Source organism: Oryzias latipes, chromosome 4 (assembly GCF_053564925.1).
Source record: "Oryzias latipes strain Hd-rR chromosome 4, Olatipes_Hd-rR_3.1".
NCBI lineage: Eukaryota > Metazoa > Chordata > Actinopteri > Beloniformes > Adrianichthyidae > Oryzias > Oryzias latipes.
The window spans coordinates 18,466,506-18,486,716 of NC_136240.1; the positions used below are offsets into that span (position 1 = coordinate 18,466,506).

Sequence of the window (20,211 nt, forward strand, 5' to 3'; positions counted from 1 at the left end):
GGAGGATTGAAAAAAAGGTTACAATCGAGTCTAGGTGCAATTACCTCATCTCAATCAGCTCCCACCTCTTCCTTCTTTCCCTGCATTCATCATTCTCTGTTCTCAATTATCCCTCATTCTCAGAGACCCTCCCTCGTCTCTGCTGGGGCTTGTTTAGACTGGGCTGAGACAAATGGGAGAGAATGAATACACTGAGAGCGTGGGGTCAAGGAGCGCTGAGTGTGAGGGATGAGGAGAAGAGAGGTGGAGGGGTAACTTAAACCCACCACGTCTGGCTTGTAAGAAATTTCTTTTTTTTTTTAACCCATCGATGGTGAGGTGTTGTGAATGGCTCTCATTATGAATGGTTTTCAGAAAGAAGATACTGGGAGTAGATGGTGGGGGGGCAGCAATTGGGACAGAAGATGAACTGATGATGATGGAGCTTTCACAGGGTAAAAATGGGACAAATCTATGAAAGGGGACAGTGTTCAGCAGGCCTCAGATCTGAAGCCCATCAGCCTTCCCTGCGGAAACTTGCAGAGATCTTCTGAGATTCCAGAGAACTTTTGGTGGCTCTTTAGCTTTTATGTCTTGTGAGATAAACTTCGAGTGTGGATAGTTTCCTTAAGGAGCTTTACACAGTTTATAAACTATCTAGGTCACTAAACATGCTTGATGTATTCACCTACTGTATTTTCCACACAATAATGCACACTTAAAAGCCTTAATTTGTTTTTTTAAAAGCGCTTTTGAGTGGTACACAGCTCTCTGTCAAAACGTCTTGTTTTTTTTCCAAACAAGGTTTGCCTTGTGAAAATGCTAACGCAGCTACCGTGTAGCGGTGTTGGACTTTGTATGTTTTTTAAGGTGTTACTAACAAAGTTTGGAGTTAGCGTAGTGTTAAGGCCCCGACAGGCAAACCTGTCCCAGTCTAGGAGGAGTCACAAAGGGGCAAAACATGAACGATGGACACCAAATAAGTTTAGGAACACAGTTTATTGAGAAGAAGAAAGAACCTGTGTCCTGTAAAACAAAAATTACTGTGCTGGTCTCAACAAAAGTCAAAACAGAGGGATTGGAGCCTTGGCCAAACATAAAATAAGTCAGGGAGACAACTGACCCAGCCACGTTGACCATCGGAGTCAGCAGCTCCCTGCTAAGGCTGCCTAACAGAAACTAACTAATGAAAGAAACAAACAAAGCCCGCAAATAAAGACCACCAAGGTCCAACCCCAAACTGAAATAACAAAACCCAGCAGTAGGGATGGCCCGTTTGACACGGCGCTTCAGCGGGCGGTTCACCTTCATGAAACAGAGTGCTTCGGCACAATGTTTCGGGGCGCGTGTCAACTAGCGCAGATCACGTGGTGGATGACGTATGATGCGCCAAATGCTTCGTTTGGTCAAACCACGCTTCAGATGTCACTTGTGTTTTGAACAGTTGGGCGTGCTATTCTCTAGAAATGCGAAATGAATCCTGAACGTTTCCAAACCAGTTCTATTGTTTTGCTTGTATTGGAATCAGCGTCAGTTCATTGCACTTTACCATGACTCCTAGTAAAAACGTTCTGTGGCTCAGGATCATTTCAACTCGGTTTTTCCTAATAAAACAATACACTAAGAATGTTGTATATTGAAAAAACACTGCAATGAATCTACAATGGCATGTCATTACCTTGTCAATACAGATAGTTCAGTGGAATAGTCAGTGGTACTTACATCTAGAGGTCCTAGGTTCGAGCCTAGCCTTATGTGTTTATTTTTTGCGTTTATTTTTTCTTCATGTGATGTATATTTTGCTGTGTCACATGTGTTGTTTTATGTTTTTTTTTATCATTATTAACAACATTGTTCTGTTTTACATTTGTTCTGTTTTCATCATCATTTCCACATTGAAGTATTACAAGGAGCTTTGTTGAAACATATGTCGATATATGTCCAGTCCACCACCAGAAGTGGTTTCGAAGCCCTGAATGGGTGGTTCATTTTTCCGGCACATTTCCATGACCCCCCAATGGGGCTTCATGAGGCTTCTATTCCCATCCCTACCCAGCAGTATAAGACTGCTGAGGACCAAGAGGGAATCAAAAGAGAAAACAAACCAACCAGCACAGCTCCAACTCAAAACCACTGCTCCTCAGCCTCCTGCTCTGCTCTCTCTGCATACCTCTCCTTTGGTTGAGGCCTCCCTTGACTTAAATACCTGGCAGGTGCTGATCAATACCATTGGCTTCACCTGCCAGGTGAGCTGAGTGGCAGGGGGGGTGCTGCTGCTGCTGCCCCTGCCACTCAGCTCACCTGGCAGGTGAGGCCAATGGTCTTGCAGCAGCAGCAGCAGCAGCAGCAGCAGCAGCAGCAGCAGCAGCAGCAGCAGCAGCAGCAGCAGCAGCAGCAGCAGCAGCAGCAGCAGCAGCAGCAGCAGCACATAACAGTAGTCATCGTAATGGTTGTTTTTATCTGTATCAGTCTCGTTTTTATGTGTTGCAGATAAGGTTGGGAGTTGCAGTGGTTGTAAATACGCCAACGGTTCTAACGTGTAGCGCATTTCCAACAAGTTTTAGGATTAGTGTGAATGCAGTTAATAAAGACTGACAGACTTATCTCTGACTTTTGTTTCACTTAGTGCCCCTTATATATGACACAAGTTTAAAAGTTGACCATTCACTGAAGGTGTGCCTTATGATCCAGAGCGCCCTATAGTGCGGAAAATACAGTAGGTTGTGTTTGAATTACTAAAGAACTTAGATTCTACAAAGATAAATAAAGTTTATGGTATCAAATATGACAATGCTGAGATTTTAATCAAATTTGGCCAATTCCCCACTGTCTTCAAATGTGAACGAGTTTTTACAACTCAATGAGATGACCAAGAGATTATTAGAATGTGAAAAAAAATGAAAAAAATAAACAACTTGTTGTGTTTGAAGAAAAGAAATGGGTAAAAGAGTGTCTGTATTTAAAAAAAATCTATGTATATTAATACATAGGTTTTTATTTTTGCTACTTACGTAATGAAGTGTAACTTTGATGGTTGGGGTAAGACATCTTTTTCTTTAGATTGACATATACAGAAACGTGGTGCACACACTGTACTTCTTGGGGCTATCCAGTTTTCTGATTGTTTTCAAGCAAATCATGGAAGTTGCACACATATTTTGTAATTAGAGTTAAATATACCCTACTAAAGTAGGGTGTACAAGTTTATTCTTACATTAAAACAGAAAAAAGGAAAACTTCTTCAAAGGAGAAAGATAAAAGTCGTTCACTTCCTGAACACCAGAGTAGACAGGATGTCAAAGATGCTGTGGTTCGTTTACTGTCAGGCAGTTAAGGAAAAGTCTTTATATCAAAGGTGTGAGGGAGAAGAAAAAACTGTGAATTAAGTAATAAGAGGGGCAAAAAAGACACAGGAGACTTTACAAATGTTTTTGCAGAAGAACAGAGCCTGTTTTAATCTCACATCAATGGGCTCAATTAAAACCGCAGATGTCAGGCTGAAAGATTTAAAATGTCTTGGGGAAAACTATCATAACTGCTATAAAAGCTTTGCCCTTGTCCTTGACTATTATAAAAAAAAAAAAGTAGAAAATGTTTGTACATGTGTGTGAGTTGAAAGCACCTGAATTGAGGTCCCGTCCAGGATTGAAAGCTCGGCTGTTGACGGTGGGGGAAAGTCTGTCGCAGCAGATCGTCTTGGAGACGTTGGTATTGAAGTTTCCGTCAAACCTAAACACAAGGGGGGGGGGAAAAAAAGACGGCTTAAAGAATTTATAGAGCGTGTTGGACTCACTTGGTGGGAAGGCAAAGTGGGCTCTGTGCCGTCTGTCCACCATTTTATTTCATACAAAACCAAGCTTGCAGGTTCCCCCTTACCTCAGACTTTACTGCTTTTGGCAAACAATTTGTTGATTGGGATCTGCACAAACTGCATAACCAAAGAAAAATATGCTAAACCATAAAACTAATGAAATGACTAGGAACATCTGTTGAGTCTAAAAGCCGTTGGCTTGTTTCATTAAAGCTAGATGAAAAAATCATCGGTTGCCCAGATTTCACATTATAGTCATTTTTAAAGCTAATGAATAAAACTTTCCAAGGAAAAGCACTTGATTTTCTTTCAGTAATCACACTTCTGCTTTCATTTACTCACACTTGACACATACAGGCTTAAAACAAGGGCTGTTTATTATTTTTCAAAGTGGCCCAGCATCCGTTGTGAGTCTTTAGTTTGTTATTTCTGGCCTCAGCTCCTCATGCTCCCTTTTTAAACAACAAGATTTTCTGGAAGAGCTTTGTTTGGTCAGCAGACTTTAGGGCCAGTTAGATCCCACAAAGCTCCTCCAGGAAGCAAGGAGTACTGGATCCCTTTCCTCCACCGTCTCCATTTCTTTCCTATATTTATTGGTTTGGCTATAATCAGCTGATCCTAGCAGCCTCCCTGTTCGGCTTGTTGATTTTTCACAAGCATTTGATTGTTATATTTCCTCGTTTTTCCTTCCTTTTGTCAACTCTACATTGCTCTTACAGCTTTAAGTTTTCACCGTGTGTATCTTTTCCCACCTGTTGCATTCAGATTCATTTCATTCAGTTGTGGAGCGGTAGAGCAATAAGTGATGCATTGCCAAAGCAAAGCAGTGATAAAAGAAGATTCGAATGCGTACTGAGCAGTCTGAACACTCATACTGTATGGACCTTTGATGTTAACACTTAGGATGATTCAATAAGAACTTGAAATCTTTTTAACCAAAATTTTTTATTCTAAATTTTAGCAGATCTTTTGACAAAACAAGACACTTTGATTAAGACACAGATATCCCCCTTTTGTGTAGGTGTGTAATTTGTGTACAGCTGCACGATATGAAGATAAACTCACATTGTAAAATATTAGGGATCACTATTGTGATGACGATATAACTTGCGATATATGAACAAATAGCGAAACAAAAAAAAAAACCCACACAGATTATTTCCATTTCACTGCAAAGGATTTATTTAAATAAAAGTCAACATAAATTATACTTCAGTTGATCCATGCCTACATAGGAAGCTGGTATCTAACATAAAAGGGCTCAATTTGATAGGTCAACGATGTAAAAGGGTCCATCTGATTGGTCACGTGCGTAAAGGGATTTATTTGGTTTGTTAATTACTTCAAGCTGCCATGAGTTTGTTTAAGCATGTGTGTAAACATTAAATTAACAATTTACGCCGTGTTTTGCGATACATGTTTGCACAGGTTGATATAACGCTACATTTTCAATTTATTGTGCATGCCTGCTATGCATTCATGTTAAAATTGTTTTTTTTAAGTTGAAAAATCCTCAAATTCTTGAGATTGAAAGGTTCTGCAACTCTACAACACATTCAAAAATAGCACTAAACATACATTTTAAATGTAGAGCCTGATTCCAAATGTGCAAATTCTAAACATAAGTATTCGAGAAGGATACAGAATATGCAAAGAGTAAAAAGAGAACGATTCCAGCTTAGAAAAAGCAGGCTTAATGCATTTCACAGGACTGTGATTTGAACATTTAATGAGCCATATATTTAAAATTTGAAATGAACTGTCCTTTTTACCCACAGTCAAGACAAGATAGCTGATGAATAAACCTGCAGGCAGACATTTGTATGTGGGTCACAGCATCTGCAGAATGCACAGTGTATGATCTTTATCTTTAGAGACACCAAATGAAAGACCAAACAAAACAAAAAGGCAGAAGGTCAAACAAATGTAAGAATCTAAACATTTAAGAGGATGAGGAGATGAAGATTTTTCTGAATTTAAAATGCCAAAGGTTAAAAGCATGCATCTCTGTGCACAAAAAGGGAAATGTTTTATTTGTGCATCTTTCCTAAACCTAACCTAACACAAACTGAAAACCATGCAGAGAGGCACAGAAGTATTTCAAAGACAAAAAAATGTGTCATGCAGCTGTGAAAATTCTCTCCTGGCTGCTAAAAATTTTTTTTTTACTATGTAAAACAGTGCAAAGCAGCAACGTCCTCAAAGTCTTTTATGACATACTTTGAAGAGCTGGAACGCCTGCAATCACAATTAGCATTTAGGAAGACAACTGATGATCATAAAAGAGCCGTCCTCTAAGGTCGGCTCTGAAACCTGCTCTCAAAAGGAGCTGAGGTGAAGAAAAAAATAAATAAACAATGTGTCTGTAAACAGAAACGCCCCCAATAAGAGACACACTTATTGCAATCAGCAAAAACACACATATGCATAACCAGAAGCGTTATTTTAGCATGGCAGGTGTGTGTCGAGTGCACAACCCACTAAAAGAGGAGCGTGTGCAGAGGAGTAAGCTGCTCTGCACTGCACCAAGCCTGGCTACTTTGATCCTTCCTCCTCTCCACACTAGTCAACCCAACTACCAACCAACATCCCCCTCCTCCTCCTCACCCATCCGCTGGCTTAGCAACATACATGTGCACATGTGCAATCATAAACAAGCCTTGCAGAACATTCACAGACCTGCTGGCTGTTTGGACTGACAGGTGTTGGCTTGTACGGGTTGCATTCGAACTCCCCTCATTTAGAGCCCCATAAGGCGAAAATCATTACCATTCCCCCCTTCAACCCAATGAGCATAGAGGGGAGGGGAGGGGAGGGGGGTTTCAAAAAAATATGTGCCAGATAAAAAACATGTTTGCTGCTGCTTTGAATTTAACATCAAAACACATGAGAAAGATGGAGAGAGCAGCGAGCCTGATCAAACATTATCATGAAGGCAAAGATCTCTTTTTGCTTTCTTCCCCCAAATGAGGCTCAATTCAACAGAAACTAAAATGACTACTAGAGCTGCACGTTTTTTACTGCTTTAAATGTTAATAAATAAATATAGGTATAACCCTATAAAGATTGTAAATACAAAATAACACTTGAAATAATTGTTTATCAAAAATGATTTCTAGGTTGGCTTATCCTGTTGAATTTTAAAATTTAGACGATGACATTTTTTTAGGTGTGGCAAGAAAAAAAAAGACTTTTCATTCTACTGGCTTAAAAATGTGCCAAAAAACTACCATAATTCTTCTTTACTTTTAAGTACACAGTGTAAAAAACAAGACGCCACTGTTTTATTTTCAGTAGCTTCTGATCATTCTCTGCGTATACAGTCTTCTTTTATTTAACTGTGCCTTGCCAGTATAACTTGGTGTAACCACGAAGCAACCTGTAACATAGCATTCAGAAAAGCCCCCTGGGAATAATTGCCTGGAAGAGACTGGCTGCTGTGCGTTCCCTAAAGAGTAATGCGATTCCTAATATGCTTGCAATCCCTCAGCGGTAGCATCGGTTAAGCAAGCCGAATGCCAGCTCAAGCACTGAGCTCTAAAAAAGAGCTTTCATGTCTGGCTCTGGGTGACAGTTCTACCCAAACAGATTAAACTGCAACTTTTTAAGGTAGAATGGAATTGTGTGGTTTCAAGCAGCCCTTTTTCAAGATTCAAGAGGCTTTATTGTCATTTCAGCCACATTTGGCTGATGCAGTACATAGTAAAAATAAAATTATGTTTCCTCGGAACCTGGAGCTACATAACCCTTTCAGTAAAACGGTATAAAATAAAATAAAAATCGACGCAATCAATTGCGTAAGCCAAAAAACACCAACTAGAAAGAATAAAGACTAATGAAGAAAAACGCCTTATTGCACAAGCCTCCGAACATCCACAGGGCTAGGTTTAAAGTAAAAAACAATAAAAAGACCTCAAAATGATCTTTACTACAAATACTAACTTACTACTCATCAAATCCATGAAACTATTTTTACTTTAAAGCAAATCTTTTTTCAGGCAAAAACACCTTTTAGTTAGTTCTTATCTCAGAAGTCATACATTTCTTATGGAAAGTTCCTTCTTTGGTCAGTTTACATGATTTTCTGTGATGGGTTTGGCTTAAACTACTGTATGGAAAATTGTGGGCTGCACGGCAAGAAGCCCCCGGTTCAAGTCCCGGCTGGGGGAGATGAAACAGAATCTACGATGGCCTCCTTCCACCAAAAACATGTTTCATAGTTTAATTGGTTACTTTAAATTGTCGCTTGGTTTGGATGCAAGTGTGTATGTGTGTGTGATTGTGGCGGGGTGTACCCTACCTTCGCTCACGAGTGGCCGGGTCAATTGTGAAAACATGAATCAAATCACTCAGCTGTCACTGTCAGTATTTTGGCTAGCCCAGTTAAGTGACCTTTTAATATGTTTTACCAGACATTTTTCAACTTTATAACGTCTGACATTTTAACAGTGGCAGATGTTCCTGAAATCACAGTGTTCACCCGACTTGTCCTGTTTGGTTTGGTCTTTGGATTGCTGTATAGTCTATGTGCATTTCCACTGTTACTGAACTGCACCAGGGTTCACTTGCAAGTCAATAAAGAACATTGTTTAATTAGACAAGGGTACTCTTGTTCGGTTTACAATAAGGTGGACTGTCTGAGGACATTTACTTTGGTGTAAACCAAACAGCCTACTGTGAAAGCATTCTTAATTGGGGCTAACTGACCTTCTGTCTAGCAGCAAGACATGCGGCAGTCTTCCTAATGTACAATCTCTTCCTAATGCACAATCGTATAAAATAAACCAATAACACCTTTCACTTTCAGGCAACTGTCAGGCTTATCAGAAGTCAAGTGGCAAACTCTTGTTAGAGGCTGATTATGATTTTGTTTACAGAATTTCACTCTCAAAAAACCATGAAGTAGTACATCACATACACTTTATCACTTTCTCACAGGGAGAAAACAACATCAAGCAGTTTCTATTTCTTCTTTCGATTATCTTCACGGTTTGGGTTGCATAAGGTCGCTTTTGATGTGTTTATCTTTCATCATTCAGCATATAAATAATTTGAAAGCCTCACACTACAAATGCAAGACGGGATCTCATGCAATCTAAAGTTTGTTTTAGTAGAAGGAGAAAAACTGCCAGCAAAAAATGTGGATTTTGATCCAAGTTGTTTTCACATTTCTTTTTTTTTTTTTTTGCAGATATGGTACATAAAGTGTGCTAAATGCATATACCGGTAAATATATCTTAAATTTTAAATTCATACATTATTTTTTCCCCAAAAAACGATCCAAAGGGTTTTTGGTTCGCTAACAGCCCTCTGACAAGTGTTTAACTGAAAAGCTAAAAAAAAACAAAAAAAACGTGGATGCAGCTGGAACAACAAATGTGTCTACTTATGGGTATTTGAAGGGTGTAACAGTACTTTTTGTCAGAAAGGAAAAAACAAAGCCTGATTCCGTTTGGTTTCTCAATAATGTGAGGGTAATAATGCCACAGAAATGTGTCAGTGTTATGCCATCCCCTCCACTAATGAACGCAATACTTGGCTGAATGCAACAAGAAAGCAGAAGATTGGATGCATGTTAACTGTCGCCTGCAGGTCTTTTAAGAGTAAGAAACCAGTGGAGCCGAGAATTTAAACTTCCCTGTTTAGTGGTAGATGGTTGCTCCAAAGAAATAACATGCATTCATTTGGGTGTATCGGGCAAAATTTTGTTTTATTCATAGCACTGAAAAAAAAAAAACACGAGAATGTCTGATGGTACACAACCTTAAATAAAACATTTGTAGTAACTTGTACTAATGCCACTTAAAATCCTAATATTAATTCAAATATATTTTTTTACTATTTCTGAAGTAAACCTACGGTATAATAAATAATAAATAAACATTGACAAGCATCTGTCTAAAGGGATTTCATGGATTTCATGAATGTCAAACTGATCGTCTCCGTATACAAAACTGCTCAAAGAAAAGACTATTTTTAATTACTTGAAATTTTTCAGTAAAATAATGCCATAAGGGTTATCAAAATTCCATACTGACACATAGAGCTTAAATGTATTCATTCATGGGTTAATTCTTGACAGCCAGTGCTTTGTATGGACTGCTAAAGAGCATGCTTCTCACATTTACATCTGCAAAGGACTGCAATAAGCACACTAAAATCAGATAGCATTGAGAAAACAGAAACATGATGCTCCTACAAGCCATGTAGTGTGTATTTGCTATTTTCAGGTTCAGCCTGTTGTTGAGACTAAGCAATGATTAAAGCATACCACCAAGTGCTAAGCACCGGCTTCTGTAGACTTCCTGCAAAACGATAGGCTGTCAGCTTGACAGCTATAAGACATGGACACCCTGTGAATCACCTGATCTTCTACTAAACTGAATGACCTGGCTGAGACCCCCAGTGGCAGCTGATCCTTAGAACATAACAGAGTCCTGTAATGTGACTGAGCTCGCTCATGTTCAACATGCCTGCAATGTTCAATCTGTTTTATTAATTTTCTCGTCAGGAATTGAGAAAATGTCTGAAGGGAGATGTATGGAAAACAAAGATGGGGCTAAAGAACTAGAAGCTTTTCACCAAACAGACATGATCCCGAGTGAAAAGCTCACCTGATATTTTGAAGTAATGTTGCTAGTTGTCCATCTAGTCTCTAAAAACACAAACTCTTTAAGGGGTTCCAATTTGCAATAAAGTTATGACCCAAAGTTACACCTTCAATATCATTACATTTTGTTTAAAATTTGGATGTATTAAAAGGAAAATACCAAAAGCCTAGTATAATGCAAAATGCCACACTTCCTGTTTGAAGCTAATTTGAAAACAAAATTAAACTGGAGAGTTTGCTAGTTTGTCTGGTTCAGAACACTGTGGTCCAGAGAACTGAAGACATTTCATCTGATATTAACAGACAGTTTGAGGCAAAAGAAGCAGAGTTAGAGTTTTCCTTATTAGCCTGCGATGAAAGCATAGGAGTCAAATTTTTTGAGATAGTGGACAATTGCTCTGTGCGCCCTGATGACGCTCCAGATCGTCGGCAGACGGAGCTCACTGAGCTGCAATGTGACGTCGAGTGTCGCAGTCGACCCCAGTAGCTCCCTCTGGTCACCTTTTACCGCCAGCTGGATAAAGGCAGATTTAGACAAATGCTGACATTTGCTATGAAAATGCTGAGCTTGTTTGGCTCCATATACTTCTGCAAGAGGACATTCTCTGTTATGAACCTTAACAAGAACCGTGTGAGCACAAGACTAAGGGACTCTCACTTGTGGGACATCTTGCACATCAAAACGAGTTCCATCATGTTAAATTTAGAAGTTCACAGTGAGCATTTAATAATGAATAAAATGTAACATTTTCTATGAAAATATATTTAATGTTAATTCAAATTTTTTTTCCAGACAGACTTTTTCTTAGTTTTATTTCTAGACTTCAAATGTAGAATTCAGTCATTTTGGTTCAAATGTATTTAGATGAGTTTGTGTTCTATGTGAAGAAATGAAGATACCACCGCAATATAAATGTTTATTAAACTGTTCATTTGCATTTAATGTGAATAAAATAGTTCAAGAATGCAGGCCGAATGGTTGGCCCTCGCACAGTTTCACCTCACCAAATCTGGCCCTCTGCAAAAAGTTTGGAACCCCCGGTGTATCAATTTCAATCAGGCTCTTCAATTACTGCCAGACTAATCTCTGACTATTTTATCTCGCTTATATATGCCTTATATGACACAAGTTTAAAAAAGCATACTTCTCACTGACAGTGCGCCTTGTAATCAGGTACGCCCTCAAGTACAGAAAATATAGTAATACTTAGGACAACTCATCTTGAGGTACTTTTTAATCAACGATTTTTTCCCCCATTTTTTGGTCCACAGATTTCAAGTTGCTATTCTTTCAAAATGTCCTTTTATAATGAAAAACCGCTTTTATTATCAAGTCTTGCCATCAACTGCTGCAACACTGTTTTTTAAATCTTGACTAAGACGTCTCCAAACAGAGATAAAAATGATTTTGTATACGTTTCCCTAACAACATCTCATAACTGTGTGCCGATCCAAAAATGAAAGCAACCCAGTTGTAAGCCTTTTTTCCTTCCTGGGAAAAGTGCTTTGAAGCCCAGGGATCAATCAGAGTCAGCCTCAGTTTGGTATGCCCACCACCATCCCTGTGATCCCCCCCCTCCACCATTCCATCTGTCTTGTCCTGGTTTTATACAATCTTTTGTCCACAACATTTTTCACCGTGTCAGTTCTTTTAAGCTGTAAATCCACAGCACTGGAGTAAACATGTCGGGGCAAACATACAGCATATTGCCAGTAATTAAATGTTTAGGGCATGTGCTGTAAATCTGGCATTGATTCGGCTACAGGTAGCACACAGCTCTGAGCCAGGTGCCTCTCCTACCCCCTCTAAAAAACAAGAGGAAAGACAGGTGACCTTGCAGCAGCGTGTGAAGTCTGCAGCGGCACAACTTCAGAGAGCAGTAACTAGTTACATCAGCTGATAGAGGAGCGCGATACAGACAGAAATGGAGACAGAGGGGATGAGGGGCAGAGGCAGCTGCTGCTCTGAAGATTAGAACTGAAAGCAGCGCTCCCTTTCTCAGAGCTCGGCTTTGAACTCGGTTTTCGGCTGCTGGAGCCGATGATTGGCCGGGAAACTGGCTCTAATGTTTCTGGGACAGTTTTAAACGACCAAAATCTGAAATATTTACTCAGGTTCAGAAAAAGAAAAAAAAACAGATGTGGTTGCTGTGTGGGAACTGCCCTCACAAATTCCTGGGGCTAAATCCCCTCACAGAAAACTCATTTTATTTCTGAGTAATATTATGGATATTTGCAGTAAATTTGGAAGAATTTTGCTGTGAAACCTTAGGATTAAAACAACTGCTAAAAGATTTCTAAATTTCTATTGTGATTAGAAAAATGGTTGCAGAAAAGCACAAATTAACATGCAGAAAGTTCTGAGTAATCCCGGAACGATGGAAACATGTTGGAACAGGGTAGGAATTGGGATTTTGGCGTGGACTAGAATATATGGAGAGTAAGGTGCAGGTTAGTTTACATACAGGGAGGGAACCTCCTGTAGTGATTTCTGTATTGTGGCACAAATTGCACCTTGTATGTGGAGGAATTAAAGAGAAAAATCACTCACTCCATCATGGAGGCAGGAATGGAGCAGCAGTCCTGTATGGCTGTGAGCGGAGAGGTGAGGTGGGCCGTGTAGGAGGCCTCTACCACCTGTTTATTCCTGTTCACCACATCCAGATAACGGTTGAACTTCTCACGGATCTTCTTGGCCAGCTGCAAAGAAACAAACACATCTGTTTATTCCTCCAGATCCTTAAAAACACGTCCACTGGCATTTTTCCTCTTTAATGTCACATGAAACAAATACACTTCTATTTTGCCATTTCCATAGTCAAAAAAAACTTGTTGCCAATGGTTTATGCATGGTAAATGTACAGCATTCCAAAAATAGAGAGACTAAATATAGCTAAAGACTTTTAGCAGTTTGGTCCAGACCAAGTCTGCTTAATTTGATGCAGTGGTTAAGATCTCTTCACTCATTGGTCAGGAATTACAAGGGCGGGGTTATACAACAGAAATTGCGGAAGTCTTGCGCTTTTATTTCGGGTAAACACTAAGAAGCAATGTGTATCACGTTAAAAATTGTTTTGATGAGTCGGAATTCATCCAATCACATTTCAATGAGTTGCTGTCTTATTGTTGTGGTAATATGGCATTATTTTGAGAGAATTCTGTGAAGGAACTACAAGGTAGCTATTAGGATGACGTTACAGCAGCACCTGTCAGGCGAATACCACGTAAAGAGACAGAAAATCAAGTGTTTTCCGCTGTGTTAAAATAAACGTTCTAACAAGTAAACAGTTGGACCATTTTTTCTGTTTGATAACACAACAATTGTTTATTTAAATTTGTCTCCTGCTTATCTGTTGCTACATTTATACCCTGTTTACTTCGGCTATGGTAGCCATTTTGGTCCAGTTATTCCGCTCCAGGAATGGATTGTATTCAGACTGAGGAATCTCAGAACGAACCGAAGCTCAGTCCCATTGGAAACAAACAGAGACCACCTAGAAAGATGGGTCCGAGAGCGGTTCCTGGTACCGGACCAGGGTCCGCTTGATGTATTCAGACTGAAGATATGTTCTGGATTATCAGAGAAAAGAAATCTGTTTCACTTTAACTTCAACCAAATGGGGTGAATACACCCCAAAATTCCACTTCCTCAAGAATTATTTGCGATTGCACCACTTCCAGCAAATTCTACCATATCCCATACATTTTTCTCGACACACCAACTTTTACCAGTCAATGCAACTTTGCAGCTACTTTTGCCAACCGGTCTCAATTTGAACAAGATCCTCAATCAAACTGTCTCAACCAATCAGCTTTAAAGGTTCAAACATAGGGCTAACCCACGCAGCGGACGGATGAAGAGTGTTCCATTCCGTGGTGCTGTGCTGCTGAGGAGAAACGCATTTCTTCACGTGGTTGTGCTCTGAAGAACAGAAGTTTACATTTAAATATAAGTAATGACTTTTTGTTTTAGCACGATCTTTTTAGCAATCAAACCAATGTTATGCATTTCCGAGCGCTAGCAGCTCTGCGCTAACGTAGTTGACCCACGACTATTGATGATGTCATTGAGTCACGTCCCAATTAGAAGACACTACAACTCTCCGTTTGGAGGGCTAAATGTAGGAGTAGGGGAAGAATTTCGATTTGGCCTGTGTACCTGGTAACTCCAATGCAGCCTGAAAAATCTAAATGACGCCTACCGCATAAAGTCAAATCAAAAATGTGATTAACATATCTTTCTATTTTGAGACCTTTTTTCAGCTACATCCTTTAGTTTTCAAGGTCCCTTTTTCTAAAGCAAACTTTATGGGGTTCTTTTTTTCGTCTACAGAGAATATAATATTTTTCTGTCCTTTTATGCAATAACAGTTTGTATTAATATCCTGAAATGTGATTGAGCAAAATATTGCTTAAATATTCACAAATTGAGCACCATTGCAAAGACTAGCACAGCAGAATGATGGATGTCTGATCTAACAAAACCGCAAAACCTGCCTACCTGAACACCTTTAAATGCCAAAACCAAAAGTAAAGTGAAAATGGAAGAGGAGAAACACAGCAAATGAAGCATTTTAAATATTCATGGTGATGAACAACAGCCCTTATTGAAATGCACACCATTTTATCACTTTCTCCCCAAGTCATATAAAGACCAGGAAGCAGGAAACAACAACTCTAAGACAAAGGCAGCAGCCGCATTTTAATTCACCTAACTTTACAAGGGGGGGTCTTTCTGTTGCCTGCCCCCTCAAACAGGCATACATTCTACTCCGCCTTTCTTCCTCTAAGGGGAAAGGTTCTGGTTGAGCAAACATCACAGTGCTCTTTCTAAATGGGGATCCAGTCCTTCGGGAAAACTAATAACTAGCTCTGCTGCAGCCTCCTGGGGGACATCAATAACTAGCAGCTTCCCACAAAAGACCCCCGCTCTTGCCTTTGTTTGCCAAAATGCTGAAAAAGATGTTGGGACAGATTTGTGTGAAACTTCTAACAGGCTGCTAATGTTGAAATATTTACTATTCAGAAAACTTCTACGAGATATGACACAAAAACTGCAGTCTTTCAATTTTAACAGTTAAAAAAAAACTATATATATATATATATATATATATATATATATATATATATATATATATATATATGTAGATATATAGATATATAGATATATACACCAAATTACTAACACTATAAAGCAGGGAAATATGACAGCCAAAGGGAGATCATTTGCAATTTCACTTGTCAAAGATTCTTAGATTAAAAAGATTTATAATTAAAAATGTGTAAATCTTATGTATCAATTAATGGTGGAATGCTGACTTCTAAATATATATATATTTAGAAGCAAAAGCAAAAAACGCATCCATACATATATTAATAATAAAGTTTTGCTATTTTAACCTCAAAACTTTATCTTTTGAAAGAATGTATGTGCAAAGATTGGCATAAAGTTAGAGTCTTAATGCTTTCTGAGAGTTTTGTCAGCAAAGCGCTTTTAATTGAATACAAAAAAAAGGTTTATTGCCAAAGAAACTAGACCCTCTTTGTACACATCCCATAATTACAGCTGCCTGCAAAAAGACTATGATTGAAGCCAGAAATGGGAAAAAGTTGCATGACCTACTGACCGCCTGTACACCTAATCAAGCGGCCGCTTTTCCTATTAAGTGTTTATCAAGAGCCCGCGGCACAGCCCACAATCACTGCTGCTCCACCAAAAAAGCACACAAGTCACTGCCGCGCTGCCACATGAAAGTACACTACTTCACACACAGTTGTGTCAATGTGTTGCAATTAGCTGCATTGGACTTTGTATCAAATGACGAAAAATAGGTCAGTGTTCCTGTAGTGTTTCTGTTTCTGGGAGGAAGGGGGAAAAAAAGAGAATTGCTCGAGTTTTACACAGTGTGACTTCAGAGAAACCAGAAACTTCAAGCTGTGCAAGTTAAAGCTTAGGTTACAGTCTGCCACAGAGAAGCCAAAACCGACCTGTGCTCTCCAGATAACCCACACTCTGCACAACACGGGGCGCCTCTCTCCATTCTCTGACCCTCACAGACGGGCCTGTAAGGTTTAGCTGTGGGGGCTGCCTCAGCCACAAAAATGGAGTGAGTGGAATGGGTGCAACCCGACATCTTGTGTTTCGAATTATGAGGTTTGCAGGCAGCCTTCGACCGCAGTTCCTCGCAGTGCCGCTTTAGACTATTCTGCAAAGGAAAGATCACCATAGGAAAGACTCTGCAGACGCCTGTGCAGAAACTTCCAACTGCATACGTTGCTTCTTCTCATTTGATCTTTATTATTCAATTGGTGCACATTAGATGTACCGAAAACTGGTCATCAAAGGGGCTACAAAAATTCCAGTGCACTGCAACTATTCTGCACAATTAAATTAAAGAGATAGCTTTCATGTATTCCAGCAGAAAAATCATATGACATGTGGACAAATAAGGCAAGATCAGAATTTTGATAACTAAGGCGTAATCCTTTAAATAGCTATGCTCTTATCACCTGTTTGTCACAATGTATGAGAGAGAATATATATATATATAAATGTCAACATTGTACTGTAGACAAAAAAAAAAGGTGAGGCAATCCAAATCCAATTTTCCCCAAAGAAAACCATTCCTTGCTGTCCTTTTCTTCAATATTTTAAAATGTCACCATTTGAAGAAGGCTGGACCTTTAACACTTGGACTAAGCCAGACCGAACCAGAACAACAAACCTAGTCAAAATCCAAGTCAAGTCCTCCATCATTCAGAATACTGTTTTATAATTAATGTTTAAAAACTATATTCTTTAACTCGATTTAAACATTTTGAATGCTGTATATTTAAACATTCTGTGATAAATAATAAGTGGCACTTTATGACAGCTAACAACCAAAAGTACTTGTTTGAAATCTTGCAGAATTCTCTAATGAAGATCTGGAACAACTCATAACAACTATAACATTTATATGAATAACTTAAATATATTCTATAGTTCTCACCATAAAAGGAAGACATGAAACCATATCCTTCATTTCTAAAACTAATGAAAAGAGAGCACATGTGACCCACAGAAAATATTAGTAGCAGTCAGCAGTTTAAATTAATAATAACTACTCTGACAGCTCATGTCAAAGTAAAACAAGGAAACAAAGACAGAGACGGGCACTGTGAGGGACGGGCCTGTGTCATTAGACAGAGACAGATGTCTGCACATCTCTCTGAATAATGAATTTCAACAGGAGAAGCTCGCCCAAGCCGCCGTTGGCTCCTCTCTGTAGCTCCTTGTCCTCTTTTCCTGTTTTCTTCCAGCCCTCTCCTGCTCTGCAGATGCCCTCCTAATTGAGTCTCAGTCTGGCTTGGGGACACAGCCCCACTCTGCCATTAGAGAGTCAGAGAGGCAACCGTGCCAGAGCCATAATCTGAAGTAGCTGGAACCGGCCTTGAGGCGATTATGGCCAAAAAATGTTGGCTCTCTTAGTGAAATAAAACAGTTAAAGTCAAATAAAAAAAAACACTCTAGCATTGAGGGTTATTTAAATACAGCTATGAAACAAGGTATGAAATGCAAGAGCAATTGGAATTTCTGTAAACTAAGGTATTAAAATCCAAAATTGATTGAGTTTCTCAAAGCAAAATGGGCTTCCTTTAATTTTGTGTTTTAAACAACTAATAATTTATCTTCAAGGTCAATTTGAGTCAATTTGGGGTCACAGACTATTTAGCAAATCCATGTGTAGTTACAACAGCAATGACACAGACAGTAACAGGAGAAACGCAAACAAATATCAACCTGTCTGTTCCTGCTCATGGCTATTTACCAGTCAGCTGTTTATCCTCATTCTTCACAGAATGCTGACGAAAAAATTGAGAACACAAATGCAAACTTGAACTCTACGCTATTGTTGCCTTAAAAATGCTAAAAAAAATATGTGCATTTTTTCCAATTCCAAAAAAAAAAGGCACACACAGACTTTGGTTAATTAGAGGCAACTTTGCACACCTTGGAGCCTTCCTACCGTGACTGCAGCTCTGCACTCAAACTGCAAGGCAGAGGGGAAGAAAGGAGCCAGACAGATGAGTGGAAAAACGACAGAACTTCAAAGCCAATGAGACAGCAGCCATAGAATTTTAATAACCCTCTGGTGAGTGTGTGAGTGTGTGTGTGTGTGTGTGTGTGTGTTCACTGCTGGCGACTTGAACGCTGCTCAAGACCAAAGACAGCCAACATCCATGGCACATGCACCAACAGGTAGGAGCACATGCACGGACATACACACACTGGACAGCAGAGGTCTTTGTTACTCACCTGCTGCACTTCTGTCTCTCCGTTTGATGTCTTCTCTGTGTACACGAACGAGTTGAAAATCCTCTGTGGGAAGAAAAAAGAAGGCAAAGCCGGTGGGGGGGAGGTTAGTTTGGTAAGAATGCTGGAGATTCTGCTCTGATAACTGCAAAAAACATCACCTGATGTTGCTTCTGCACAATTTGCCCTCGAATGTTAAGATGAAATATTTGCTAGCAAAAATATCGATTGACTGCATCTTTTACATTTGTGAAGAACTTTTTCTTTTCTATTTTACCCAGAGTTACTTAACTGTTAAACCATTCAGAGGTCAACACCGCCCCCCTTCCCCTCTTCATTGCTGAGAGCTATCTGTTTAAGCAGAGCAAAGAAGTTGTGGCCAACCCATCGTGTTTTATAAGATCACCAATGCAGTCATTTTTAAACTGCATTTTCTTCCATCTGCTCCATATTCACTTTGATTTGAATAAAGAATACCGAGAAGTGAAATTGTGAGCTTAAATTTCTTAATATATCTCCATCATTAGAAAAATGTTACAAGAACATGTTAAAACACCAAAAACATGATTTTTTTCATCAGACTAGGTTTTTTTAAAAGACATAAGAGTTTGATCTCACAAAACACCAGGCTGCAGTTTTGTTTGGTCACACCTCATTAACAGCATCTTATTTCATTTTTTTTTCCTTTATTGAAAATAATTATGGTAAACTGTGTTTTAATAACAAAGCCCTGTATAGCTTCAAAGTCAGGTTCAACGATTCAAAATCAGAACATTGGACTGAAAACAAGCAAAGTTCCAATCGTGATTTCCAAACCAGACATTACGAGACATACATTAGCAGTGATGATAACCATCTTTATCCATACAGAAGCATCTGGGGTTAAATTAGCATTTCAGAGAACAATAGCCTAAATTATGAGTCAAACGCAAAAAAATGCACGGACTTCATCTGTTTCTGTTCGCTTGGACATAACTGTATCTTATAAATGTGGTCAATAAAAGATGCTTTCCATGCTCTTGGGTTTATACATTCAGACATGAAGCTAATAAGTTCTGTAGTGACCTCTGCCTTAGAGTTCCAAAGCTGTTTCAGTGTCCACCTGCTGAGAAACACTACCACACACTCATTTAGACTGTCTCCAGTTTAATCAGCTTGAGGTAGGTCGGTGTTCCACTCTAGGCTGTGCCGTCAAACATCAAGTGCCAGGTTTCCACACTGAAGTCATTTCCGGTTGCCTGTTCACGCCTTTTGGGAGGACAGAATCCACAGAGTACCTACAGTCTTTGATAAAACAAACGCACGCCTAACCTGGAGCTTTGTCTCCATGCACACATCATACCACCATATGCACAAAGCCTATTTGTCATTTTTCCACAGTTAAATGTCAAAATTAGCTTTAAAAGAGTTGTAAGGAACTGTAGAGACTTTTAACCTTTGGTTTTTAGACAGTTTGACTCGAAATTGGTAGTGACATATGGATGGAGTCCCTTTAATTCAAGGAAGTACAAACCG

The 20,211-nt window shown here is 39.2% G+C and overlaps 1 protein-coding gene across 1 annotated transcript in view; it reads right to left on the reverse strand.

The window, feature by feature from the left end:
• cachd1 (cache domain containing 1) overlaps positions 1–20,211 on the reverse strand; it is an 81,927-nt gene that overhangs the window by 33,494 nt on the left and 28,222 nt on the right. The window contains exons 2-4 of the mRNA XM_023954323.2: positions 18,700–18,762; positions 12,952–13,100; positions 3,602–3,708 (exon numbers count right to left, since the gene is read on the reverse strand). Coding sequence (XP_023810091.1) covers positions 3,602–3,708; positions 12,952–13,100; positions 18,700–18,762 — 319 coding nt within the window. The remainder of the gene's footprint in view (positions 1–3,601; positions 3,709–12,951; positions 13,101–18,699; positions 18,763–20,211) is intronic.